Genomic DNA, 27,647 nt, shown 5'->3' with positions numbered 1-27,647 from the left:
AATAATCTGTTAAACTGGTTTTTTATAAAATTCATATGAAGTGAGGTAGGTACAAATACTTTTAAAATTCATAATTAAAAGATCCTGAGCAAAAGTACAGTGAGTAAATCACCTTCATTGCACATGGCCAACCCAGGTTTTATTCCCAGCACCACATATGGTCACCTGAGCCCCACCAGTAGTGATCCTTGAGCACAGAGCCAAGAGTAGTCCCTGAGCAAAGCCATGTGTAACCCAAAAAGCAAAAACAAGTATTATTAGATAAATACTATTTTGATTAGCTTTTAAATAAAAGAATTTTCCTATAATTTTTTCGGGGGTTACATCCAGCAGCACTCAGGGGTTACTCCTGGCTCTATGCTCAGAAATCACTTCCAGCAGGGGGATCATAGGGGATGCCAGAATTCGAACTATTGTCCTTCTGCAGGCAAGGCAAATGCCCTACCTCTATGCTATTTCTCCGGCCCAAAATTTTCCTATAACTTTTAAAGTAACCAAACAATCTTTTATCCATTTGTTTGAAAGGAGACTGTTTGGGGACTACAACAGTCAATGCTCAGTGATCATTCGTGGCAGCGCTCAGGACTGAACTGGGGTTGTTATCACACAAGGAAAGCTCCTTAGCCCCATACTGTCTCTATCTCTAAACAGCTTTTTAAATCATATACTCAGAATCAAATGAAACAACAGCAAATTCAACATAGAATGGATTAGTTTTATCTGTTACCCAGAGTCATGGGAGGGCAGTGGTGTCCCTCCCCGTTCGTCACAATAAGACCAATCTCTGCCTCACAAACCAAGGAAGGCTCTCTTAACCACTATTAATGCAAGCTGCGGCGTGAATAAATGTACCCAACAGGTACAAGTAGAGAATGAAATTAATTTTTAAACTGTTCCCTGGTGGTGGTGTTAACATCCTTGGCAAAAAAAAAAGCTTTTTAAGGAAATGGTCACTTGGATGATAGCTGAGAGGAGGTAAAGGGATATGTACGATGCCCTATAAGTAGCAATATAACAATATTTTAAACCAGAGTGTCTAAAAGAAAAAGAAAAAGAAAAAGTGCCTGCAATAGAGGCAGGCTAATGGTCAGGAGAGAAACTGGGCTCACTGGTGGAGGGTAATAGACTATGCTGAAGGGATTTTCATTGGAACATTATACAATTTAAACTCATTCAATCATGACTAACTTTGTAACTCTCGGTGATTAGATGTTTATATGTAGATATGGACACACATACATACACCTATATCTTGTATTTTTCTCAGTGTTCCATTTGGGGTGAACATTTTTCTATAATTAGGCTGCCCCCAGGTGGCACATATTTCTAATTAACACAAAGGTACTGAGCAGATGGTGGCCTTAAAAACTTTTTGTAGTTACTAGAATTCTGTGAAGGCAGGGATCATAAACAATCTTTCCTAGCCTTAGGTTTTTAACCCCAAAGATACACTGACATAAACTCTTGTTGTTGTTGTTGTTTGTTTTGTTTTTGAGCCACATCAGGAAACACTCAGGGGTTACTCCTGGCTCTGAGCTCAGAAATCGCTCCTGGAAGGCTCTGGAGACCATATGGGATGCTGGGAATTGAACCCAGGTCTGTCCCAGGTTGGCAGCATGCAAGGCAAATGTCCTACTGCTGTACTATCGTTCTAGCACAAACTCTTTCCCTTACATTAAATATAGATCGTGAAGACTGTAGTTCAGTTGTAACAGCCTTTTTAAAAAAAAGTTTTCATTTAAAGAACCATGATGTACAAAGTTATTGATAGTTGAGTTTTAGGTATATAGTATTTCAATATTAATCCCACTAGTTGAAATTTTAAAGACAGAAGAATAACTTGCATTTTCCGAGCCCATACTCTAATAGTCAGGAATCTGTTAAACCCTCACCTCAATAAGTAAATAGAAGGGAAATAGCACACACCTAGGAATCAGAGAAAAAGTCTGAATCTTTGTTTTGCCACATACTTGCTGGCAATTGCAGTGAATCTTTAACTTCTCTAACTTAAGTATGGATTCACTAAGCCTTCAGGTGTACAGGTATAAAAGATATGCAGTATTACCTATTATTATAGAAAATATTTAATTCTTCAGTCTTTTTCTCCTACTACTCAGATTCCAAAGTAAATTCACCTTATATTCTTAGCATTAAGGCCCTACTCAGTAGAGTATAAATATGTATGGTTTACTAGATAAAACACTGGAGAGTTAAAAGTGATGTGTCCCAAAGCCAAGCACGTACCCCTGTTAAGGTAACTTGAATGTTACTCCTCTTTCCTGATTCTGCCAATGAAACAGAACACTGTCTGCTGTGAGACTGAAAGAACAGAGGAAATTACTTTCTTTGGTCCCCTGTCATGAAACACACTTTTATGTACCTTACATACTCTAAATCTGCATTGTCAAAACTTTTGGTGATGGTAGATTCTTTATTAATATCTAATATGTTATTAATACCAGCTTTAACTAGCTATTAACCCCTTGAAACGAGGTCAGCACTATCAACTGGATTGAAAATACTTTTCTTGTGGAGGGAGGGCCTCTCACGTGGTTCTCAGGATTGGGCAATTCTCAGCCAACTGCACTGGCAGGTCAATATCAGAACTGTGGATTGTACAGGATTGTACTAATATCCAAAGACAATATAGATGAGGGCCAGGAGGACCAGTCAATGGTAGGAAGCTTGCCACAAAGAACGGGGGAGTGCAGTTAAGGCAGGGAAGGGATCATTTTAACAATGACAGTTGAAAATTATCACTCTAGACAAGAAATGGGTGCTGAATGGAGATAAAGTGATATGCATGATAGCCCTTCACTAACAATACTGTGAACCACAATGTCTAATGAGAGAGAGAGAGAGGAGAGAGAGGAGAGAGAGGAGAGAGAGAGGAGAGAGAGAGAGAGAGAGAGAGAGAGAGAGAGAGAGAGAGAGAGAGAGAGAGAGAGAGAGAGAGAGAGAGAGAGAGAGAGAGAGAGAGAGAGAGAGAAAATTGCTAAAGAAGCAGGCAGAGAGGTAAGAGAGGTAGAGGGCATGGGGAAGGCAGAGGGTTGGGGGTGGGGTGTGGGGAGAGGAAACTGGGAACATTGGTGAGTGGTAGGAAATGCATTCTGAAGGGTGTTATTGAAACACAATCATGAAGAACGTTGTAACCGCAGATATCACGGTGATTCAACTAAAACTTATCTTAAAATGTAATTAATGTAAAAAATAATAAAACCTAGGTCAGTCACATGCTAGACAAGTGTCCTGATAGTTGTACTATTTCTCAGTCCCTGAGAAATAAATTATAATGCCTATAGTCCATGTGTCTGGTGAGGCCTCCCTAAGCACAGCATAGCCCGGGCACCTTTAGCCCTTTTGGCGGACTGGTCTAAAGATTGCAGGGTAACTGCAATCAATTAATTCACAAGCAGTCAGAGTTTCTTTACAATCAACTTGATTTATTTCAAGGCCCTAACTGCCATATGCTTTTCCTTACATGGCTTCTATGCTAAGCTCTTTCATTCCAAGCAGCTTCTTGTCTGCTCCTCTTCCTCTAGCTCTCTCCCTCTTTGTCTACCTTCTCTTCCTCCAGCCAAACTTCCTTTTCTTTCTTCAAAATAGCCTGCCCCACCCCCGGTGTGGGAGGTCTGATTACCCAGGTGGAATTGACATCAACAGGAAGCTTGCAGGCAAGGACCTCGGGGGAACGGATACCCTACACCTGATTTTTTTTTAAATTTTAGTCCAAATCTTTTGGTGGTGGGAAATGTGGTCTGGTGAAGGTTGTATGACTGTAACTCAATCATGAACATCTTATCTGTGATTAAAAAAAACTATATTATGAACAACCTTGTAACCATGATGTTTAAATTAAAACAATATTTTTAAAAATTTAGTCCAAATTATCAAAAGTATTTCCTTTACTTGGTTTATTTTATTTGCTTTATTTGGTTTTGATCCACTTAATCAAGCAGGGAAAGGTCTAAAGGTAAAAGCTACATGGTTTATTGGTGTAATGTGTAATGTCCATGGTTGGCCTTGAGTTTAAATCCTTGTCCTCATACTTACAACAGGCACTGAGGAAATAATTTTGCACTGCTACGTATTAGTTTTTAATCAGTAAAGCAGGATTGATAATATGGAAGGTTAGCTCAATAAAACAAAATTTATTGTTTTAGCTAACATTTTATCACTTAATGCCTACTGCTTAAGTCATGTCATTTAATTGAATAAAATGGTCATGAAAATAAATATTTTAAATAAATTTTATTCATTAGTAAGTATTTGATTTGTATGGGCCTGAGAGATAGCATGGAGATAAGGCGTTTGCCTTGCATGCAGAAGGATGGTGGTTCGAATCCTGGCATTTCTTATAGTCTCCCGAGCCTGCCAGGAGCAATTTTTTTTTTGGGGGGGGCCACACCCGAGCGATTTCTGAACATAGAGCTAAGAGGAACCGCTGAGCACTGCTGGGTGACCCAAAAAACAAAAACAAAACAAAACAAAAATATTATTTAGCAACCCCAAGCACTGCACTTCCGGCTCTCAAAGTTTTAATTTCAGTATGTACTTTAATCACCGAAAGTTTGCTATGACACAAACAACTAAACTTCACTACTAGAATTTCTTATTCATTAAATTTGAAATGGAGCCTGAGAACCTGGATTCCTGACATCTTCTCAGGTGATAAAACTATTTGTTTCCTAGGAAACTCTACCCTTTTTTCTGTGTCTGTATATGATGGTAGCAATCGTTACCACTTGATTTTGATACACTGGGACCCATCTAATGATTTTGAGAGGAATAAAAGAATATATAAGACATAAGACACAGTACCTAAACTATTAAAGGCATCCAAAACACCAGGATAAAACAACAATAATAAATCATCTGACAAGATAGTAAGTGGAGGTAAGGTTTTTTTTTTTAATGATATTAATTTTTATTATCAATTAAATCATAGAGTCTCAAACTGTGATTTACAGAGTGAGATAGTTTAAAAACTGTTGATGGTTTAGTTTGGGTCAAAACTTATCCCTTTACCAATATTTATTTCCTGCTACCAGTTCCCCCAATTATTTTTCCATTCTCCCGGGCCCCGCTCCATACCAGTCTGTCTCTATGGCAGGCGGATTTCTCTCTCTTTTTTTAGGCACCATTTTGCAATATTGTTACTGAAGGGATATCATGCATATGACTTTACTAAGGAAAGGATTTTTAATGAGGATTTACTTCAAAAATAAGAATTTTGCTGTACCACTAGAGAAAACAGGATTACAAAACAAATCTAATAAAATTTCAAAAGCGAAAAATACTCTTTCAAAATCAGTATGCAGTAAGTAGTGTCCATATCTATCTCTAATTATTTTCTTTAGATTGAATGCTGTTTGGTTTGAAACTAAATTATGAATAACTTTGTATTCCATGGTGTTTTAAAAACAAAAGCAAAGTATAAATTCAAATTTAAAAGCAAGACCAAAAATCAGTATCCAAGCTTATCTTCACATATTGACTAAACACCCACTTGTTTACTTTACTTGTAGGCCAGGGAGGTCTGTGAGTACTCAAAAACATGCACAGAAATAGTAAAAAGCTTGTGCAGCATAAATGCTTGGTTTTGCCCATCAAATTTGATCTTAACAATTTTTAAAAGGCAAAGAAGGGTGTGTGTGTTTTTAAAGGAAAGCAACAAGGAAAAATACATGGATATAGGGATATATTCGCCCATCTTATAGTGATATATCTACATTAATTTGATTTATTCTGACAATTAAAGCTTTAATATTTTGAAAGTTCAGCAAATCATGAAGGAGGATTCTAGGGCCCTAAACCTCCATCCTTTTCTGTAATTTGGCGGCATCTAGTGGCAAAGATATAGATACCACCCACAGAACTTTCTGGAAAATTAACTGTGTGATGACAAGTACTTTGGGCAAAAAAGGTGAGAGGGCCATAGGGGGCTGCTGTATATATAAAAAAGTAGTCAGTAGAAAGTTCTGCGCAGCTGGAGAAATGCTAGAAATTGAGGAGGAAAGTGGGGAAATAAGAGAACAACCAAGTAACAGGAAAGAAATTTCTTCTTGGAGATGATACTGTGAGAATGGAAAGGCTGGTCTCAAAAACACTGTGGGGTTCAGATAGGATTTGGTTGACAGAAACACAAGGGTATTTTGGGTCTCAAATAAAATCTCCTTAAAAACAATGAAATCAGGGGCCAGAGAGATAGCATGGCATGGAGGTGTAAGGCGTTTGCCTTGAATGCAGATGGACGGTGGTTCCCGGCATCCTATGTGGTCCCCCGAGCCTGCCAGGAGTGATTTATGAGTGCAGAGCCAGGAGTAACCCCTGAGTGCCGCTGGGTGTGACCTCCCCCCACCAAAAAAATGCAATCTCTTTAAAAAAAAATCCCTCGGGGAAACTGAAATATTCCCAGCAAAGGCGATATTTGCTACGGTCGCCTCAACTTATTTTCCTTTGCATTAGAGCGAAATGGAAAAGCCGAAAAAGATGCGTATGTAAAGGCCAAATAGGTTTGCCTTTAGCTTTTCCTCCCGTCGTGCCTTGCTCGCGCCACGCCCCCTCACGCACATTGAATGAGAACGCGCAACGGGACGCACCGGCGCCACCACTAGGGGGCGCCGGCCAGGGCACGCCCACTCGCTCCCGCGCAGGGAGGAAGGCGTGTGCGCACGCCGGAGCCCCAAAGCCACACCGACTGGCCAGGCAGGTCCAAAGCGGCCTCCACGCAGCCCCCACAATCTCCGCTTGCATCCCCATGCCAAGCTCCACCTGCCTTGGGTTTTTTTGGGGGGGGTAGGGGCGGAAGCGAGGTGCTTCCAAGAATTGCGCCATCGCTCGGGGGCGTGGCCTCACACTTGACCTCGCGCTTCCCCACTCGCGGGCGCCTTAGTTCATTTCCGCCCTGCTGTTTCCGCAGGCCACGTAGACACTTCCTTTCCCAGTGGGGGGAAAAAAAACCCATAATGCCTCCCGCTAGAGAGGAAAAAAAAACGAGTCAGGGGAACTCTGGGGCGTGAAAAGAGGCCACGTGACCAGCCTGCCCTATGGACTTCGGACCCAACGGCTGTCGCGCCTCGGGAGGGCGGGCTCAGGCGCTCAGAGGCCGGCGCCCGGCGTCAGAGCGGAAGGGGCGTGGCTTCCTGCCGAGCTTTCCCCGGGAAGAAGCAGGTTGCTAGGCCCCGCCTTCGACTGCGGCGTCGCGTCACGGCTGACGTGAGGCTCTCGTCCAATCCCGGGGGCATGGAACCTTCTCAAACTTCCAGCAGCCGCTTCTGATTGGCCGACGGCCCGAAGCCGGCCCCCAGGGTGACGTGTCTGCCTAGGGATATCAGTTGCCAGAGAAACCTGCCTTTACTATGGCGGTTGGAGGAACTGCGCTGATCACACGTCGGCTGCTGGGAAGAACTGGATTCTTGTTGCAGGTTTCGGGGTGGGGGTGGGGAGGAAGGGGGGTGTTGGGGGGTGCTCCTTTGCGTCGTGTTGATTAAATAAGATGAATTCATGTCGGGCCCCCCCCCAAAAAAACTGGCTGGGAGATTTCCTGCTCGCCAAATCCCCCTGCGGGAAGCTACTGAGTCCCGTTCTTTCTGCCGCGGGTTTTCCATGTTTGTCAAAATGGGTGATGAGATGGATGGATCTGGGAGACGTGGGCTTCAGAGGCGTGGGGCGTATTTTATGGGTGCGTAGAAGGTTCGGGGGGGGGGCGAATCCTGACTCCCACAGATCCTAGATTGGGGACCAGGCAGGCAAAGATTGTGGGCAGGAAAAGCCGAGTGGGTAGCAGAATGGAGGGAGAAGCCATTGAAATTATTCTGCTGCGTTCGTGTTAAGGCTTTTCCTGCCTCGCAACTTCTCGAGAAGAAATTAGGGAGACCAGTGAGACGTATCCAGCGTTGCCACTGTAATCATTCATTGTTTAGGCATTAACTCCAATTAGTGGGGGTTGGAATTTTTCCCTACATAAAAGTTGGTGTTTCTTTTTTTTTTTAATAAAAAGGGGGGTATGGAGAAGGGGAGCAAGCTGAAGATAAGCCACATGTTCTGAGTGGTAGGCCTTGTTGCGATCCTAAACCCTGAAGGCCGACTGTAAAAAGGAGGAAAAAATGGTGTAAGATACGTCGAGAAAAATTGAAAACGGATTCTCTTTTTTTTTTTTAAAGGAATTGGCGTGGATTTTTTTTTGACTTAGTCATGGTACTTGGTTTGTGAATCTTTGATACACGTATATGAAAATATTGAGTAACTCCATTGAAAAATGCCTGCGATTGGCTTCAAAACAGTGTTGCCTAGCATTTGCCTCTAAATAATCTAATCGGGGAGATATTGGAAGGGGGATATAGGTTAAGCAGAATTAATTATTTAAGCACAGCTGAAGCTGAGTGATAGGTATATGGATGGTTTACATGATTGTCTTTGGTATTATTTCAAATTTTCCATAATAAAATACAGAAAGGCTGCTATTGCGTGATCTAAAATCGGGAGTGGGGGTAGAGCAGTGGGTGGGGTTACAGATGAAACAAGATGGCTTTCAGTTGGTAATTGTTGGAGCTGCATGATGGATTCATGTAGGTGTATAGTAGTATTTCTCTGCAAAATTTTTTATTCATTTGGAATTGTCCTTCACCAGAAAGTAAGGTGCTTTGTAAAAAGAAATTAAGATACATAGACAATGAGTGCTTTGAAAATACAAGGGAAATGATAGCAAAAAGAAACATTTGTACATTATTTATCAGCTTTGCTGTCCTTTGTGCTTGATAAAATGCTTGGGCTAAGGGAGGAGAAAAATATCACATATCTTTTTGTATCCTTTCCTTTCTCCTTGTTTGACCTTCTAGGCTATCATCAGAAAAGCTCAGTTTGTTGTGTACTAAGGATCAGAACATCTGATCCTGATTGCAGAACCACCTCTAGTTACAGAAATTTTGGGTAAGTTTCTCCCTTCGCCTGGCCCGACTTCTCAAGGTAATTCCATATATTTTTCCTATTTGTCCCAAGAATATATTGAAGATAACATTGTGTCCATCAGGCAGGGGGCAAAACACTCTTAAATTCTCAAAAAATGAGTTATAGAGTTTTCCCATTTGTGTTTACAGTATAAAAAATATCTGGGACAGCACTCTTAAATCTAATGTCCATTGAGTAAAGATACCCACAATTGATCTTCTGTAATTACCACACATACTATCCTTATGCTTTTTTTCTTTGTGGCATATCATATGCGGCATATTTTTTTGGTTAAGAACAAATATCTACTGGATTTGAATGCTGTCATTTGTTGTTTGATCCTGGGAAAAATTCTTAAACCCTTTTGATCCTAAATCTTCTAATATGTCAGATAGCAAGAGTTAATATTTCCTAGAATTTAAATAAAAGGGGTTAGAAATATGAAGTACCAGGATAGTACTTGGCAAATATAGCTGTTTAGTAATAACTATGGCTCTGTTATTCTTTCTGGTACAGACTGTAATACGTATACACACTTCTAAATGCGATAGATTCCTATTTTTGGAATTGTAAAAATAATGCTGTAGGTTTTTCTCATTTTTTTAAGAAGCAGCAGTTTACCACTAGAACTGAAATCTGAAATTTTGACTTCTGGCTTATTCTAAAATTCTAGAAAGATTTTTTTTATGTTGATCATATTAAAAGATTTACAGGAGCAATAACTTTAGCTAGAGAATTTCAATATAATCAGTTCTGCCAACTGATTTTATAGAAAAATTCACCCTTTGTCTCAAATTATCTGATAAATATAAAGGAAGTGCTCTGAGATTCAGAGGAATTGATATAAATATAACTGCTATGGTATATGTATATTTAAATGCTTATTCCAGCAAGCTTTAGATGTTATTTATACTCACTTTTGACAGTCAGAAGATATGTGGGATCTACTTACCTGTATAACCCATCACTCATGTAGAGATGAAGATGGTCTTTTAACAGTTTGGTTTTCTTAGGAAGTCACTGTATTTTCTTAAATTTTTCCACATCAAAAAGCCAGTTTGAGAGGATGGTATTTTCCTGACGGAAGAGACAGAGTAGATGTTTATGAACAAATCCTTTATACGAAGCCATTTGGAGAATGCTAAAAGGAACTAAATATGGGCTGTTTGTCTTAGAGAAAACGTTGAGAAAATGGACCCTTAACTTGGGCTTTTGGAGATTGTCAGACCTAGAAATAGGGAGAAAAATGGTATCACTGGTATGCATATTCAGTATATGACACACAGTGATAATTAAGTTCAGATACATGTGAGATTGATAAGTTGGTATTAATAGATCAGAAAATCAATTGTGGATCTTAAATATATATAATTTAATACAATTATTTTAATCGTGGGCTAGAGATCTTACAGGGCTTAAGGTACTTCCCTTGCAAATGATCAACCCTGTTTCTATTCCCATTATAATAAATTTCCACAAGCATAGTTCTGGGAGTCTTTCCCCAACACTTCCAGCATGCCCCACATCAGCCCCAAATTAGGAACATAATTGATAGGTGAATATATTTCCCTTGTAATGTAAAGTTTGAATAATACAGATTACCCTCGGGTTTCTTTTTAACACCCCCAATTCTCTTATTCTCCCTCAAAATTAGCCACTCTTATTGGGCTGATTTTCTTAAGATCTCTAAATATGTACACGTCTACAAAATGTACATGGTTATATATTAATATGATTTTAACATTTTATTCATTGAAATTATGGAATTAAGTACAAATAATACTGTCATTCTAAAAGTATTGCTTTACAATCTGTTTATATTCAAAATGCCTTGATCATCTTGTTCATAGCATTTGATTTCTTTCACAGTGGCTTTCCTTTAACTAGCATAGGAGAGCCCATTTTATGGGTATATCATTTAACAAAATCATTGATAAATCCTCAAATTTGGTTCCTGTGTTATGCTATTTCAAGTAATGTTGCATCAAACATCCTTGGAACTCACTTAAACCTGATCATTTATATACAGTAATATCTCTAAAAATGGAATAGTCATGATTCATTGGGATAGAAGTACCTTAACAGACCTATATTCCAAATAGGAATTAAAAATGCCATAAAAGCAAGCATTTCATATTAGTGGGGAAAGGATAATCTATCAATGTTAGGAAAAGTCGTTGGAGGAAGCAATACAATACCAATAAATAATATAGGGAATAGTTCTTACGAATTTTATCTGTGATTATTATCCCTATATCTGCCGTAAGTACCAAAATTAATAAAGGAAATAAATATTAATGTGATATGTATACATATAGGAACTGACTTATACAAATACAATTTGAAATGAAAAGTCTGCATATACAATACTTAGTATTTATTACAAAAACATAGTCTAGTGGAAAAGGAATGGAATCCATAAGAAAAACAAATATGTAAATAATAAAATATAAGAATTCAATGTGGGCAAGTATGTTTAAAGTTGTTTAACCTAGTGTTAAATTTGTGGGTGAATGGAATTATATTTTGCCAGGAGAACAAATTAAAGCAGTTCTTTACAGATTGAGTTTGCCTATGTCATCAAGATTGTAAATAAGTTAATCTCTTGGACATTGCTGAGACTACCCTTCAGAGATATTTAATATCTATGTATGTTGATGTATTAGCCATATGAAGTGTACATTATAATGTGGGGCCAGTTGATTTTTGGTATATACAGATAAAGGGAAAAGAGCTTCCCATGATGAAGAGAAAACATGGAGCTATGGGTATCTTAATTTTGCCAGTACACTAAGTGCATGGTATATATCCACACTTGTATATAATATACATTTTCTTTGTGTGAATATAAATAAATTCTGAAAAAAATGCACTCTTAATCTGGAATAGTGCCTAGGAGTATGAGGTATTCAGGGATGTTCACATCCTTTAACTTGTATTCAATTTATTTAAAAATGTTTTAGATTATACCAGGTGCTATGGGGTGTATGTGTGTGCAGTTTTGTGGATCAAACCTTGTGGCCTCCAGATTCAAAATGTATTCCAGCCCTTCAGCTACCTCCTAGCCTCAAGAATGTTTACATCTTGGGGCTAAAGGTAGTACAGTGGGTAAGGCACTTGCCTTGCATTTGAACAACCCAGCTTCAATACCGAGCACCATATATGGTACCTGTGCTCTGCTAGGAGTAAGCTCTGGACAAAGTGGGTATGCTCCCCCAAATGTTAATATCTTTTAATTTTGTATTTATAGGTATATAAAGGAAATATTAATGGTGCTAAACAAAGTTACTTGGTAGCTTATAACAAACACTGGTGGGATCAGGGACTAAGAAACAGTAGTTGGGTATGCTTTGGATGCACTAGGACAAAAATTTGGATCGCTTGTCTACCGGAGTTCTTAATGGCCCTTCAGCACTGCAGGGGGAGGGGATAAGCTGCTCCAGGTGCTCGGCATTGAACCACGTGCATCCATTGAGTGCTGCTTGGGAGGCCTTTCCCTCTAAAAAGAAAAACATCAATATAAAAAGCTAAACACTGGGGAAAATCTTTGGCAAAAAATGTTATGAGGCTGCAGCATGGTGCGTAGTACAGTAGACTTGCTTGCAGTAAACCTGGGTTTGATTCCTGGCAACTCATATGGTGGGTGTAACTAAAGAGAATTTTAAGTGATGTGACTTAAGAACTTGAAAGGAGTGAATAAACAATGATAATGAAATGACTAACCTTAAGGTAAGCATCAGTAGGGGACAGAGTGATAGTACAGGCTGTAGGGTGTTTGCTTTGCTTGAGGCTGACCCAGGACAGACCTGGATTTGACCAGTACCCCCTATGGTCTCCCGAGCCTGCCAGGAGCAATTTATGAGTACAGAGTCAGGCATGGCGCCAAAACAAAACAAAAAAGCATCAGTAAAACAAACCTGCTTTTTAACAATTTCTTTAAATGAACTGATGTTTTTTTGTTTTATTTATTTTTTTTACCATACTGGCAGTGTTGTGGGTGGGGGATCGTTTGGTAGTTTCAGAGATTGAAACTGGGCTTTCCACTATGTGCTTAGTTCGTTGAGCTATCTCTTTGGCCGTTTTTATATTTTTATAAAAGACATAAATATCTGGGGCTGAAGCAATAGCATAGTGGTAGGGCATTTGCCTTGCACATGGCTGATCCAGGGCAGACTGGTTTGATACCTGACGTCCCAGTCCCATGTGGTCTCCGGAGTCAGGAGCGATTTTTGAATGCATAGCCAGGAGTAAGCCCCTGAGCATCGCAGGATGTGGCCCCAAAAGCAGAATATATAATTTTTATATTTTATATTAAAATAGGAAAATAAGTCTAAAAAGATAGCCAAAGGCAGGAGATAGTACATATTAAGGTGCTTTCCTTACATATTATCAACTTTGTCCCCAGCACCTATATGGTCTCATGAGCCCAGGTGTTGACTAAAAGACCCCATTTCCCACTCCCCACATATTCATACATAAAATGAAGGTGTGGTAAATGTTTCTATGTATATAGTTTGTGAATAGTAATTGATATAACTTGGAGAGAAAGTTAGAATAACCTATGGACATAGTTTCTTAGAATTTTTAAAATGCGGACTTCATTTTTTGGTGGAAGTTAAGATTTATTTATGCATTGATATCTATTGTGAGTTGAGTTTATACTAGAGTTTTGCAATGGAATTAAGGTAGAAGTTAATGGTTTGCATGCAAATGTATTTCCTTGAGTTCTGATTTACCCTAACTGATCTGTAGTTATAAAATGAGAAAATATTTTATAACCTTTCTCCCTAATGTACCTCCTTTTTCTCCATGTGGTGAATCACTTCCCTGCATTGATGGGCTATTCTGTACTCATTTTGGGTCATATGTGCTGCTACAAATGATGCAAGATAGAACTAATACAAGACCAGGAAACTAAATTTGTGAGTTCTCTGAGCAAAACTTAGAACATAAAACAGTGTTATAGTGAAATAAAGCTAAGCCCCAAATCGCTAGTGTCAGTTTTATATGGGATTAGAAATGGGAAAGAAATGTATTTTGTGGATAAAATGATAAAATGGCATAGCTTTTGTGGTACTGAGATGAAGAAACTTAATTGGGACAAAGAATAGATATACTAAGCAAACAGTGCTAGAGCCTGAAACACAAGATGGAAACTGGTTGGATGTTTAAAATATCTCAACATAAAATAATGTGTAATGCAAATTTGTTTTAGTATTTGTGCCATACCAGGTGGTATGGAGACTGCCTCTGATTCAGGAATTGAACCCAAGCCTCCCACATGGAAAACAGTGTTTTAGATAAATTGAGCTATCTGTCCCAAATTAAAAATAATTCTATTTTATTGAAACTGTGTGATTTACAAAGTTGTTGTTGCCTTTTTTTAACATACCAATACACCTGAGACCAATTCTGTCCTTTTTTAGCACACCAATACACCTGAGACCACTTGTCCCCTGGCCCCCATCCTTTCATATTTATTTTTCTCCTTTTTTATTTTTTGCTTTTTGGGCCACACCTGGTGATGCTCAGGGGTTCCTTCTGGCTTGAGGGACCATATGGGACACTGGGGATCAAACTGAGGTCCATCTTATGTTAGCACATGGCAAGGCAAATGCCCTACTGCTTGTGTCACCGCTCTGTCCCCTCGACTTAGTTTTTATCCTTGTTATACTTGTGGCCAAGGGTGTATGAGACAACTCCATTTAAATCATTGCATCTCTTCATGCAGTTATTCAAATACCCAAAATTGAAATAAATATTGCATAGCACTTTTTTATCACTTTTTTATAAACAGCATAAGCTTTCAAAGGACGGTACAAAATGCAGGGTAGAGTAAATCTTGTAATATATTTGTATAGTCCATGAAATAGAAGTCAGAAAACCAAAAGCATGAATATTTCTTTCCTTTGATTTCTAATTTCTAATATTCGGGTAGTGAAAGTCTCATGCTTGTTAGGTAGGATATCTCAGATGAGAATAAAGATCACTGAGTCAGTTTTTTCTGAAGGTTATCTCCCTAACTATTCTTGCTGGAGATAAATACAGGTGTATTTAAGATGCCAGATGATTTTATTCAACTTGGTATATGAATAGTAGAATTTGCAGTGTGTTTTGAGGTCCTGGGTTCAATTTCTGGTGCCCCCAAATTCTCATATCTGATACAGCATGTCATTTACAATGAATTTATTATAGAAACATTTTTGTATTACATTTTGCAATATCTGTGACATACTGGCCACTGTGATTTCTTCACAGTCAAGATGATTAGATCCAGAAGACCATGGAATCAGTGTCTATTCTCACAGATTTTGATGCTGAGCCTCCTTTACCATTTAATATCAACTCAGCTTTTTTATGATAAATTTTTATAATATCTTTATTTAAACATCTTGATTACGAATATGATTGTGATTAGGCTTCAGTCATGTAAAGAACACTCCCCTTCACCAGTGCAACATTCCCACCACCAATGTCCCAAATTCAACTCAGCTTTATTCTGTTTCTTTATTTTGCTTATAGGGTTTTGTTTCTTTGGGGAAGGCACCAGTGCCTGGGGATTTTTGCTATAATCCTTATTAATAATTTTTTAGAGTTTGACTATATTTCCTTTTGACACATAGCTATGTCTTAGTGGCTAAGAATTGAACAAAGGTTTTTTTCTGTGAACAAAAATTGTGGTTACCAGATAAACCCAGTCAGTTCAAAGTGCTTTACTTCCATTGCGCATTTTCTTTCCAAAGGTTACCATAATTGTGATACCTCCTATACATATTGATTGAAAACAGATCGAATCACATTCAGAGGCTGTAGTTTATCCTGTTGCCCATGTTATGTAGTTCGCTTAATAATATGTTGGACATTTTTGCATATCAGTACATAGATATTTTATTGGTATGACTTCTTTCATAGTGTGCATGCATAATTTATGGTAGCATTTCCTTATTAAAGAATGGTTAGGTGTTTCTAGTTTGAGATTTATTACAAATAGCACTGCAATTAGCATCTTTGTATCCAAGTTCAAAAAGAACTTGGGAAGGCTAAAGATAACAATGTTTATAATTGGGAGGGGACTGAATTTACATATTTTACCTCACAGCTTAAATGTCAGCCTAAGTAAAGTCAGATTTTTGTTTAAATAGCAGAATTCATGTATATTATAAATTATTTTGTTAGTTATTTATAAATATATATTAAAACTCATTTTGTCTTGTTAATTGTGCTTACTGTAAATTTTTTTTCATATTTTCTTAAAGCTTATCATTGCATATATCTGTTTTTCTTCCTAGGTTTTGTCTCCCACCTCATCCTTCTAGACTATCTTGGAAAACCTATAGGATCCCATTTGGGAAAACTAGGAGTTCTTAGAAGGGAAAGAAGATAATTATGTAAGTTAAATTAATTATCTAATCTTTCAATTCATTTTTCTAGCCGCTCTGCTGAATTTTAGTGTCCAGTACTATAAAAGATTAAGGTCTCCATTCCTTGCTCAAACTCCTTACCTGATCTTTCAAAGTCATAATTTCACCACACTTAATAAATCTAACACTGAATTATTTTCTCTTAGTCTTGATACAGTCTTCTTGCATAATAATAACTGTCTAATCACTCTCAAAACTTGGGAATTCTTACTGATTTCACTTTTACCACTGTATTGCCTTTTCAACAAGCTATCACTGAAAGTAGGATTTTGTATTATTTTTTCTAAAATACCCAGTGGCTGTAACCATCATTGTACTAACCTTGTTTTATAGATGTCATATTGGATATTTGAATCCCTAATGCCCAAGACATGGCAGTTAAATATGATGACTTGATAGATTTACTAATAGATGAATTGGTTATTTCCCTTTTTTTGGCTTTTGGGCCACATCTGGTGATGCTCAGAGGTTATTCCTGGCTATGCACTCAGAAATGGCCCCTGGCTTGGGGACCATATGGGACACCAGGGGATTGAACTGTGGTCCGTCCTAGGCTAGCACGGGCAAGCCTTACTGCTTGCACCACTGCTCCAGCCCCATATTTTCTATTTTATTGTTTACAAACCATCCATTAAAATCAGTGATTGCTATTATCTAAAAATTAGTTCTTGTCTTAATTTTTCATTCAGTACTCAATTTCAAGCTGAAATTGTAGAGCCACTTTTCACTCCTCTCCTCTTCCACTTTTTGTATATGGTTTCTCTTGACTTTGTCATCTCCCTAGTTTAGATTTATTAAGTGTACACACAAGCCTTCACTAACAAATATTTTCTACTTCATTCAGCTAAATTAATAGTTCTTATTTATTTGATCTTGCCTGTTATGTTTAAAATGTTTGGATATCAATTTTAGTCCTTTGTAGTTTCCCATTTAATTAATTGTTTATCCTAAAATATACTTCTGTCTTATGAGTGGCATTAAAAACTGGTTTATGAATGGGTCTTAAGAATTGAGTGTTGGAGTGAAGGTAATGGGAAGCAGTGTGGATAAAATAGGGGGAGTAGGGGCCGGTGAGGTGGCGCTAGAGGTAAGGTGTCTGCCTTGCAAGCGCTAGCCAAGGAAGGACTTCGGGTCGATCCCCTAGTGTCCCACAAGCCAGGTACAATTTCTGAATGCTTAGCCAGGAGTAACCCCTGAGCATCAAATGGGTGTGGCCCCCAAAACCAAAAAAAATAGGGGGAATAGAGTAGAAAGTCAAGATTCTGAGGTAGTATTTAAATATGAATTCCATGAGAGTGGCATGTGTTATTCTTTGGTAGACCTTTATGAAGTATAGTGTGCTAAAAATCACCAAGGAAAACAACCAACTAAAATACTTTATGTATTACAGTGGTTGGAATAAAAACAGGGTTGAATGAGTTCCAGAAAGCAGGGTTCTCTAACTCGTGGACAACAATCTACAGAAGAAGACAACTTCAAAAAGCCAACTAGAAGCAACATGCAGAGAAGTAAGATGAGAGGGGCCTCCTCTGGAAAGAAGACAGCTGGCCCTCAGCCGAAGAACCTTGATCCAGCTCTTCCAGGCAGATGGGGAGGTCGCTCTGCAGAAAACCCCCCTTCAGGATCAGTGAGGAAGACAAGAAAGAACAAGCAGAAGGCTCTTGGAAACAGTGGAGAAGGTGGCAGTACCAGCGAAGCACCTCAGCCCCCAAGGAAGAAAAGAGCCCGGGCTGACCCCACTGTTGAGAACGAGGAAATATTCAAGAACAGAATGGAAGTTAAGGTGAAGATACCTGAAGAACTGAAGCCATGGCTGGTTGAGGACTGGGACTTAGTTACTAGGCAGAAACAGCTGTTTCAGCTCCCTGCTAAGAAAAATGTGGATGCCATTCTTGAAGAGTATGCCGATTGCAAGAGGTCACAGGGAAATGTTGATAATAAAGAATATGCTGTTAACGAAGTGGTGGCAGGAATAAAGGAGTATTTCAATGTGATGTTGGGCACTCAGCTGCTCTACAAATTTGAGAGGCCCCAATATGCCGAAATCCTCTTGGCTCACCCCGATGCTCCAATGTCCCAGGTGTATGGAGCCCCTCACCTACTGAGATTATTTGTGAGAATCGGAGCAATGCTGGCTTATACACCACTTGATGAGAAGAGCCTGGCATTATTGTTAGGCTATTTGCATGATTTCTTAAAGTATCTGGCAAAAAATGCGGGGTCACTCTTTACTGCCAGTGATTACAAGGTGGCTTCTGCTGAGTACCACCGCAAAGCCCTGTGAGGGTCTACAGACTACTCACTCTTACGTCTGGTATCTGTAAACACTTTTTGTTTCTAGTCTTTTTCTTGTATAATTGATGTCCTTTGAAATTGTTAATGTATAACAGGGCTTATGTTTCAGTTTTTCTGTTCTGTTTGAAACAGAATAAAGGAGAGTGCAAATTCCTTTCTCATTTCAAAGTTGCTACCAGTGTATGCAGTAATTAGACAAAGAACATTCAGTAGAACATTATATTGCCTAGTCAACAACATTGCTTGAATGCTGGTGGTTCTATCCCTTGACACTACAGTTTTCTAATATGTGTTAATGCTACTATGTGACAAAATGCCCTGATTCCTAGTGCCAAAGGTTCAAGTTAATGTATATACCCGGAAACCCATGCATTTGTGCTCTTTTTTTAATGGTGCTTGAAGTAAACAGCCCATCCTTTGCAAATCCATCTTTGTTATTCCTTAGGCATTCTCTGTTTGCTCAAGTTGTTGAAGGATGGGGATTTGTTTCATGGTTTTTGTAATTGGGTCTAATGCACGTTCTAACATGATAGAGGCAATGCATTATTGTGTAGCCATGGTTTTCTGGAGAAGTTGATATTTTAGGAATTGTATTTCAGATCTTAAATAAAATTTGTTTCTAAATTTCAAAGCAAATAATTTGCAATGTGCCTTTAATTGTTTCTGTGAGCTGAGAAGTCAATAGGTTCAGAAATTATCTAGATGTAGTATCAAAGAAAAGCTTTGATCCCCTACAAAATGAATTCCTCTTTTTCCCATTTTGGGGGAGGTAGTGCTTGGGGATCAAAATCCACTGTCTCATGTAAACAAGGTACACGCTCCACCTCTAGGCTACATCTCCTGCCAAGAAATACATTTATTGCTGCTTGTGGCAGTCAAAACTGTGCCCTCTCTGGCCTAGTCCATATTTCTCTTTTGCATCTCAAGGTGGAATTTCTTCGTGTTGCTGATTTTTTTTAAAATTATTTCTTTAAGCACCGTGGTCACAGAAATGTTCATAGTTGGGTTTCAGTATTAGAATATACACCACCCTTCATCAGTGCAGCTTCTCTGCCACCATTGTCCCTCATTTCCCCCATCCCACCCTCTGCCTGTTTCTGGGACAGGCATTCTATTTCTCGCTATTGTTCTATCGTTATGGTAGTTGTCAGTGTAGTTAGTGCTCTATTCTCATTCACTGCTCTCTTTTACAAGCTTTCATATTATGGGCTAGTCCTCCGTCCCTCATCTTTATTGTCTCCAGACATTATTACCATACTGTCTTTTATTTTTTCTTATATCCCATGAATGAGTGAGATTATTCTATATCTAGCCCTCTCCCTCTGACTCATTTTACTAAGCCTAATAATTTCCATGTCCCATCATGTATAGGCAAATTTCATAACTTTATTTTTCCTAAAGGCTGCATAATATTCCATTGTGTAGATGTACCAGTTTTTTTTAGGCACTCATCAATTGGGCCGTCTTTGTTCTTCTGTACCTTTTTTCTGAGTTTAGTTGGTAATGGGCTATTTAGTCCCATTATGTCCCATATGCTTAAACAGATCTTTGCAGGTCTTTGGTCTTCTGTCAGCAGACATGATGCATGGGCAGTTACTTCTAGAAGGACAGTGTACCATTTCTTAGTTCCAGCATTGGTTGTTAAATGTTGGTTCTCATGATTTCCATGATTTGGATATTTAGTTCTGTCCTTCCTTAATATCACCAAAGTACCTGAATCCCCTGGTTCCTGTCCCCAATTATTTCACATGCCTCTCCCTCCACTTTCCTTTTCACTATATTTTGGGGCCAAGAGTATTCTAGGCAGCCTCCATTTAAACCATAGTTTATGCATAGTTTATCCCTTATGCAGTTATACCACCTATAAGTGATATCCTGTATTATTCTACCTTATTTCCTTTAACATGATATCTTCTAGTTCCATGTTGCAGTGATCCATTTTATATGCAGATTTCCCCGTAAGACCAAGTTTAATTTTTTAACAAGTAATTTTTGTGGGGGCTACAGGCAGCAGAGCTCAGCTCTTATTTCTGGATCTGCACTCTGGGAAAACTGGTAATGCTCATGGATCACATGCCCATATGTGGTACCCTGGATCATACCTCAGATGACCATGTGAACAAATATGAAATAATATAAAACTCCACTGAATGAGTTGGGATACTGACAAGAAGTAACTCAATGGTTATTTCAGAATAAGAAGAAAATGTCACAAATTGTCATGAGCACTTGTAGCATATATTGTTTTTCTAGAATGTTAATTCATAGTATCTATTATAGGTGGGATATCTTAAGCAACAGAAATTTATCCTTTAATAATATATTCTGAAATCTAAGTGTCAGGGTTAGTTTCTTCTGAGACATTTTTCCTTGATACATCCGAGTCACGGACTTCACATATTTTTTGTTTGGGAAATTGTTCCTGTCAATATTCAAAGGATAAAATGCTGTGCCATCAATCGACTCTCCAGGCTAATTCAAATGCCCTACCCACTATATTATCTCCAGCCCTGTGTTCACACATGGTCTGTACCTATGTCCTGATTTCTCATTAGGATGCCAATCATACAGGATTAGCAATCGCCATAATGACCTCATTTTAACAGACTTAGCTCTAAATCTGTCTCCATTATTATATATGAATAGTCACATTCTGAGGTACTGGGATTTCATCTAATGAATTTGGAGGTAACAAAAAAAAGTTGAGGCCAAGGTAACAGCTCTTTGGGGCAAAGAAGTGGGAGTAGATAAGGGTGTGAGAGAAGGGAGAATGGAGGTGAGAGGAAGTAGAGGGTAGATAATGTTTTGGGCATAACATCTGCATAAAAAAGAATCACCTGATGTCAGCTGTAAACGTCAGAACAGTTGAAGTCTCTTGATAGTCTAGAGACAACACAGGAGGAAGACAAAGCAGGCATTAATTTCTGACGTGATCATATTTTCTCATATATTTTAGGATTATGTATATGGGTCCAAGAACCTGGTCCGCTAGGTGAGGACAGCTCTGAAGTAGTACATGGATTTCAGAAAATGCTCAATAAGTGTTTGTTTTCCTTTAGGATTTAAAATTTTAATAGAACCAGCCACTAAATAGTTCTTAGTTTATGTTAGAAATACCCATATTTTGCGGGCCAGAGCTTTGCTTGTGACTGATATGGGTTTAGTCCTTGGGATCCCATATGGTTCCCCGAACCTGCAAGGAGTAATTTCTGAGAACAGTCAGGAGTAACTCCTGAACACTTCCAGGTGTGCCCAAAAACCCAATCTCACACTTTAAAATCCCCTAAATAAACATAAATATGACCCTTATGTCCAATGATACGTTACAGAATAGCAACTTCAGTTTTTTATTAGGAATCCTACATCTTATTTAGATGTACAAACATCTTATGGCCTATTCTAGCATCAAAACCAGAGAAAGTCCCAGTTATCAGAGGTCTTAGCCATGCCAGTCAAGAATGAAATGCTTGTTGAATTGGCACATTTTAAAATATTTAAAAAATACTTTGCTTGTTTTTGGGTCACACCCGACAGCGCTCGGGGGTTCCTCCTGGCTCTACACTCAGAAATCGCTCCTGGCAGGCTCAGGGGACCATATCGGATGCCAGGATTTGAACCATCGTCCTGCATGCAAGGCAAACACCTACCTCCATGCTATCTCTCCGGCCCCTAAAATACTTGATTATTAAAGCACCGCTATTTATAGTTATTTGTAGTTGGGTTTTAGGTGTACTGTTTTCCAGCACCAATTCCACCACCAGTGTCAATTTCCCTCCACTAGGGTCCTCAGATTCCCCCTCCCACCCTCCAATTCCAGCCTGCCTCTTAAAACAGACATTTTTTGGTGAAGCAAAGTTTTATTGAAACTTATTTAGAAAGATGTGAGGGGAAAGAGTGAGTACATGTTCAAAAGAGAACATAAGCTTTTTCAGAGTGGAAAAAGGCAAGCAAAGAAACAAGATACATTCAAGGGAGAACATAGGCTTGAAGAGCAAGCCAACAGGCACATTTTTAATTTTGATTGTGGTCTAGGTGTTCTGCTTTCATTGTTACTGACTCTTACAGTTTGGATATATAGCATTACCACCAATAAGCTGCTAAACTCGAGGCCCTTAATCCCTGTTCTCCATTACTTCCCAGTCACCTCTTTGCTTCCATCCAGTCATGTGGGTCAGAGACTACTACTCTGAATTCATTGTAGTACTTCCTTTGGGATAGGGAGACATTCATATTTATATTTATATAAATATATAAATATATATATATATTTATTCATATTTATTACTGGAAGGACCCACAGAAGGTGAACTTTCTTCTCTTGCTGCCCCTAAATGTCCTTCATTCCTACCCAGGGACATCTTATACTTGACATTTGGGGCTTTATTTTCTTTGGTTTAGTGCCAGGACCACCGATGCATTTGCCATGTAGAGCAACCCAACTTCAGTCTAACTCGTTTTTATTTTTAAAGGAATACAATTCTCTTCCAAACAAAGCTAGCTACTGGTTACAGCTTCTGCTTCCTGCTTAACCGCATATCTCCCTTTCGGATCTCTGTAAGAACTGGTATGCTGAAACTAAAACACAATACATATGTCAATATCTGTGACTGAGAATTCAGTTAATTTTTGTTTAGTTCATAGGTGGGTTTCTTTTTATTATAGCTAATGTCTTTATTATTTTGTTTTGAACAACGTATTGGAGCTTGACGGATATCGTACAGGAGTGTAAGGTGCTTGCCTCGTATGTGGCTGACCTTGACTTGACCCACATCCTGTTCTACACATGGTCCCCAAGCACCATCAGGAGTAAGCCCTGAGCACACCCTTAGTTTCCCCATACACTCCCTTCAAAACTGAAAAAAAATATTATTATATTAGGAATATTTAGCAGAGGCCTAACATACAAGGCCTTGCTTTTAATTTTTGTTAGGATAATTATACCTAAAGTGTTAGGTGATAATAGTTTTATATAGCCATCTAGATAATGTATACTAAATGACTTCTAAAATTGAAGCATGCTTTATTATGTAAGAGCTGTTGCTTTGCTCACATGATATATTCACAATAAATGGATATTAATATTGCCTAGTTTCCTTAATAGCATTATCAACATAAGGAGTTTTCCATTTAATAGAATATATATGAATAAGTATAGAAGCATATTATGAAATAAACACTCATTACTGTAGGTAGCAATTTGAAGGTTTCTGGTACAGAATCTGTTTAAAGATAAGTCTTTGTCTACTGAAAGGTAAGGTTAAACGGGGTAAAAAATGTATTTGTATTTGTAAGAATTGGTCCTCAACCTGAGGTGCCTCAAATTCGTAGGGTCTTTTAAGAGGCCATTAAGAATTGAAACTGTCTTCCACAAATTTTCTATTACCTGTTTTTTATAATGTACTATAAAGTAACATTTAACTTTTCCTGGACTCAAGTGAGCTATTTAAAAGTGCAATCTGGGGGCTGGGGTGATAGTAAAGTGGGTCCGGTGTTTCCCTGCACATGATCCAGGTTTAATCAAGAAGCACCCCAGCCAGGAGTGATCCCTACTAGCAGGACAAGGAATAAACCCTGAGCATTGTTGAATGTGGCCCAAAAACAAAATTAAAAAATTGCAGTCAGACTGAATTTAATGATTAATAGTTCACTTGTTTGCACAAATTATCAGAAGTTATATATACTTTAATATGCTACTTTTAAATATACAAGTTTGCAGTGTGAAAGGATAGAAGTTGAAGATAGTTTAGATTTTGTTTAGAAAATAAGTTATATAATTTAGAAATATAAAGTCAGGGAAATAGCTCAGTGTTCAGAGTGCTTGCTTCACGTGTATGAAGCCCTTTGTTTGATCACCAGCAACCTGCATACACACAGAAGAATCTAAGTAATAAAAGATTAAAAATTGTAAGAGTTGGGGATGTGGCTCAGCAACAGAATGCATGCCAGAGCACTGCACAAAATAAAAATAGAACGCAAATTCAAATAGAAAACTCAATTGATTAAACAGAAAACAAAATGGGAGCAATGCAAAGATAAAAACATGGCAAATAAACTACATAATAGAAAAGAAAGTCCTTCAATTATGCCTTCATTTTAAAAACAACCCCTCAGATTGTTACAATTCAGTTGCATGCTTTCATTCAGAAAAGTTGAAAGAAGATTAAGCAAAAGAAAGCCAGTTTAGCAATGTTGATCCAAAAGATAAGAATTCTGTGGGCCCTCCCACTGCTTTTGTGCTGGGGCAGATGTAGCTGCCTCACCTCCAAGCCACCCCTTTGCCTCCGACTTAAGGGGCCAGCAGCCGCCGGACCTGGTGCCGGGGCTGATGTCTCAGCCGTGGACCCTAGCTAGGCTGTCAAACCAGTAGTTTGCTGGTAACTGCGCCAGGGCGCCCCAGGAGGCGTGAGAGAACTCGGCCCTAGCGGCCAAGGAGCCTCAGCTGCTGCCCGGGCCGCATCTGTAAGTGGTTCAACCTGCCCATGGGGTTCAGCTTCCTGTCCGACCGCTCGCGGGCGACCCCTGGTGGACGTCTTTGTGTACCACAATAAACAGCACACGGAAGGTTTCCGGAGCCTGAAGGAGGGTGATGCTGGGAAATTCACCTTTAAGAATTCTGCCAAGGGGGCCGGGAGAGATAGCACAGCGGCGTTTGCCTTGCAAGCAGCCGATCCAGGACCCAAGATGGTTGGTTCGAATCCCGGTGTCCCATATGGTCCCCCGTGCCTGCCAGGAGCTATTTCTGAGCAGACAGCCAGGAGTAACCCCTGAGCAACGCCGGGTGTGGCCCAAAAACCAAAAAAAAAAAAAAAAAAAAAAATAGAATTCTGCCAAGGGCCTGGAATCTATTCCAACCACTGATCCTGGTGGGGGTGCTCTGTATTGGGAGTGAGAGGAGGCCCAAAGGGAAGAACAGACAGAAACGGATATCTAAGGGAGACAGGTGCTACAACTGTGGTGGTTTAGACCATCATGCCAAAGAATGCAAACTTCCATCCCAGCCCAAGAAGCGCCACTTCTGCCAGAGTATCAGCCATATAATGGCCTCCCATTCACCGAAGGTCCAGCAGGCCCCCAGCTCCCAGGAGAAGCCTTCCTACTGTGCCTGAGGTCCAGAATTGAGCCAGTGGGAGTGGGGTTATCCTATGGCGATCAACAGATTTCAAGGATCAGGCATCAATCGGCAGAGAGGAGAAAGTGGGGGTAGGACGGGAAGGAGACAGCTGACCCTGCCTTGTATGTATCTCAAGCTGGGGTCCAGGCTTCACCCTCTCTTCTTGGTGGGAGGTGGAGTGGGTTAGTGGCAGAGGAACTGCAACCACTGTCTAAATGCTCTCGAGGACTTTGAGGGCAGTCCCCTCTGCATGCTTTATCTGTGTCTCTATGGCCAGAATCTCTAGCTTTTGAAATGTTCTAGACACGGAAGTGGTTTTCCTTTGAAGAAGGCTATGTAACTATTTTCCATGCCAGATTGATCAGATAAGAGACCAGATTGTTGGGCTCAACCTGAAAGCTTTGCATTCCTTGGGAGAGAATCTCAGGGCTAAGGCAGGATTTTTCCACATCTTGTCTCCTCATAACCCACTCTTAAGAATAAGGCACTGAATTGTTCCCTGCCATGGGGTGATGATAAAATGCCGAAAGGGCAATTAAACAGCTCTGATCTGTTCCTAAGCTCTGTCCCTATTCTGGACCAATATGATTTAATTTACTTGCTGCCTTGGATAGCTGCACTCTAGGTCCTACCTTCTGCAGAATGCAAACTGCATAGCTTTGTGTGAGTGACTTATCTTGTGCATTTTAATATTTTTAATATAAATATTCTGGCGTTGTATTTTTGTGTATTTTAATCTAAGGCCCTCATATCTGCACTGTGTTCTCAGGTAGGTGAGCAATTTCAGGGATAAATCAGCAGCAGCTCTGGGTCTGCCCAGCAGGAATAATTTTGTTGTTTGATCAATCATGGAGAAAAACTATTTGAAGTGGATAGACTATTGAACTACCTCAGTTTTTGGCCACTTATGAGCTGCCTTTTCTGCTATTAAGTCGTCTTGGAAACCTCTCCATCTTTAAAGTTTTCATTGGGGGCAAGGTTTTCCCTGGGTTTCCCCAGAGGCCCTATGACTTGGTCTCCCTAAGATTGGAAACTGGTCTGAACAGGAAAGGTGGTGCAGAGAAGTTAGGGGAAGCTGGGTCAGGTTAAAGGCACAGAGAAGAAGCCACTATCAGGCAAGGTCTATGTGTGATGGAGAATTTCCAGACTTCTAATCCCAGAGCTCAGGACTCTTTACATCCCAGATCCAGCATTCTGGATTGGACTAGGCCTACTATGCACAACAGGATGTATGTGTGTTTGAAAACAATTTAAAGTTTGAGTTCGCAAGGGTATTTTTCAGAGGATATCTCTGTATCTGAGATGCCCAGGTATGTATAAAATGAAAAAGGGACCCAAATCTAGAACCTTTAAGTCTTTGGCTTCCAGATGTTTCCTTTGTGGAGCCCAGAGCCAGTATCCTGCCCTGCTGTATTGGTGATTCATATCGTGGCAGCCAAAGGAGAAAAGATTTGGGGGTTTACTTGCCGTGATAGTTGCAAACCTCTACCTAACTGTTTAAATGGGGCAATTGCAGTAGACCACATAGGGAGATACGTTTCTGATCCTGGGTTCGTGTCTCCCCCAATTTGAAGCCCCCCTCTAGTTATTTTATTTGGGCTTTGTAGAATTTATTTCATGATTACTAGGTGGTCTAGTTTGTGTAAATATAATGCTCTGGTTTATGTTCTTTTGGGATTTTTATTGATTTTATATGAGAAAAATAGCCAAAGCATCTTTGACAAAAGATTCTGTACCAGGAAAAACAATCTGAAATAAGCTAGGGACCCTTCTTGAAATGGGGGTCTTGAACCACCTTTTCTCTTGTTTTTCTCCTTAGTTTTCTTACCATTTCTTTGATTCTCCTCTTTCCCCCACCACTGTCCCCTCCA

At 39.3% G+C, this 27,647-nt stretch overlaps 1 protein-coding gene and 1 pseudogene across 3 annotated transcripts in view; both read left to right on the top strand.

Moving 5' to 3' along the window:
• MORF4L2 (mortality factor 4 like 2) overlaps positions 1-19,304 on the top strand; it is a 161,191-nt gene extending 141,887 nt beyond the window's left edge. The window contains exons 1-4 of one of the 3 annotated variants that reach the window (XM_049766624.1): positions 7,345-7,427; positions 8,841-8,931; positions 16,239-16,337; positions 17,761-19,304. In XM_049766624.1, coding sequence (XP_049622581.1) covers positions 17,785-18,654 — 870 coding nt within the window. In that variant the 5' untranslated portion in view covers positions 7,345-7,427; positions 8,841-8,931; positions 16,239-16,337; positions 17,761-17,784 and the 3' untranslated portion in view covers positions 18,655-19,304. Of the gene's footprint in view, positions 1-7,344; positions 7,436-8,840; positions 8,932-16,238; positions 16,338-17,760 lie in introns of those variants that run through there. The other 2 variants (XM_049766625.1, XM_049766626.1) reach the window with 2 other exon arrangements.
• Positions 19,305-20,243: 939 nt separating this feature from the next.
• On the top strand, positions 20,244-25,771 carry LOC125998907 (protein lin-28 homolog A-like; annotated as a pseudogene).
• The last annotated feature ends 1,876 nt before the right edge of the window (positions 25,772-27,647 follow it).

The sequence above is a fragment of the Suncus etruscus genome, chromosome X (genome assembly GCF_024139225.1).
Source record: "Suncus etruscus isolate mSunEtr1 chromosome X, mSunEtr1.pri.cur, whole genome shotgun sequence".
Lineage (NCBI taxonomy): Eukaryota > Metazoa > Chordata > Mammalia > Eulipotyphla > Soricidae > Suncus > Suncus etruscus.
The sequence above is the reverse complement of the archived record's forward strand: the minus strand, read 5'-3'. Positions and strand labels throughout refer to the sequence as shown.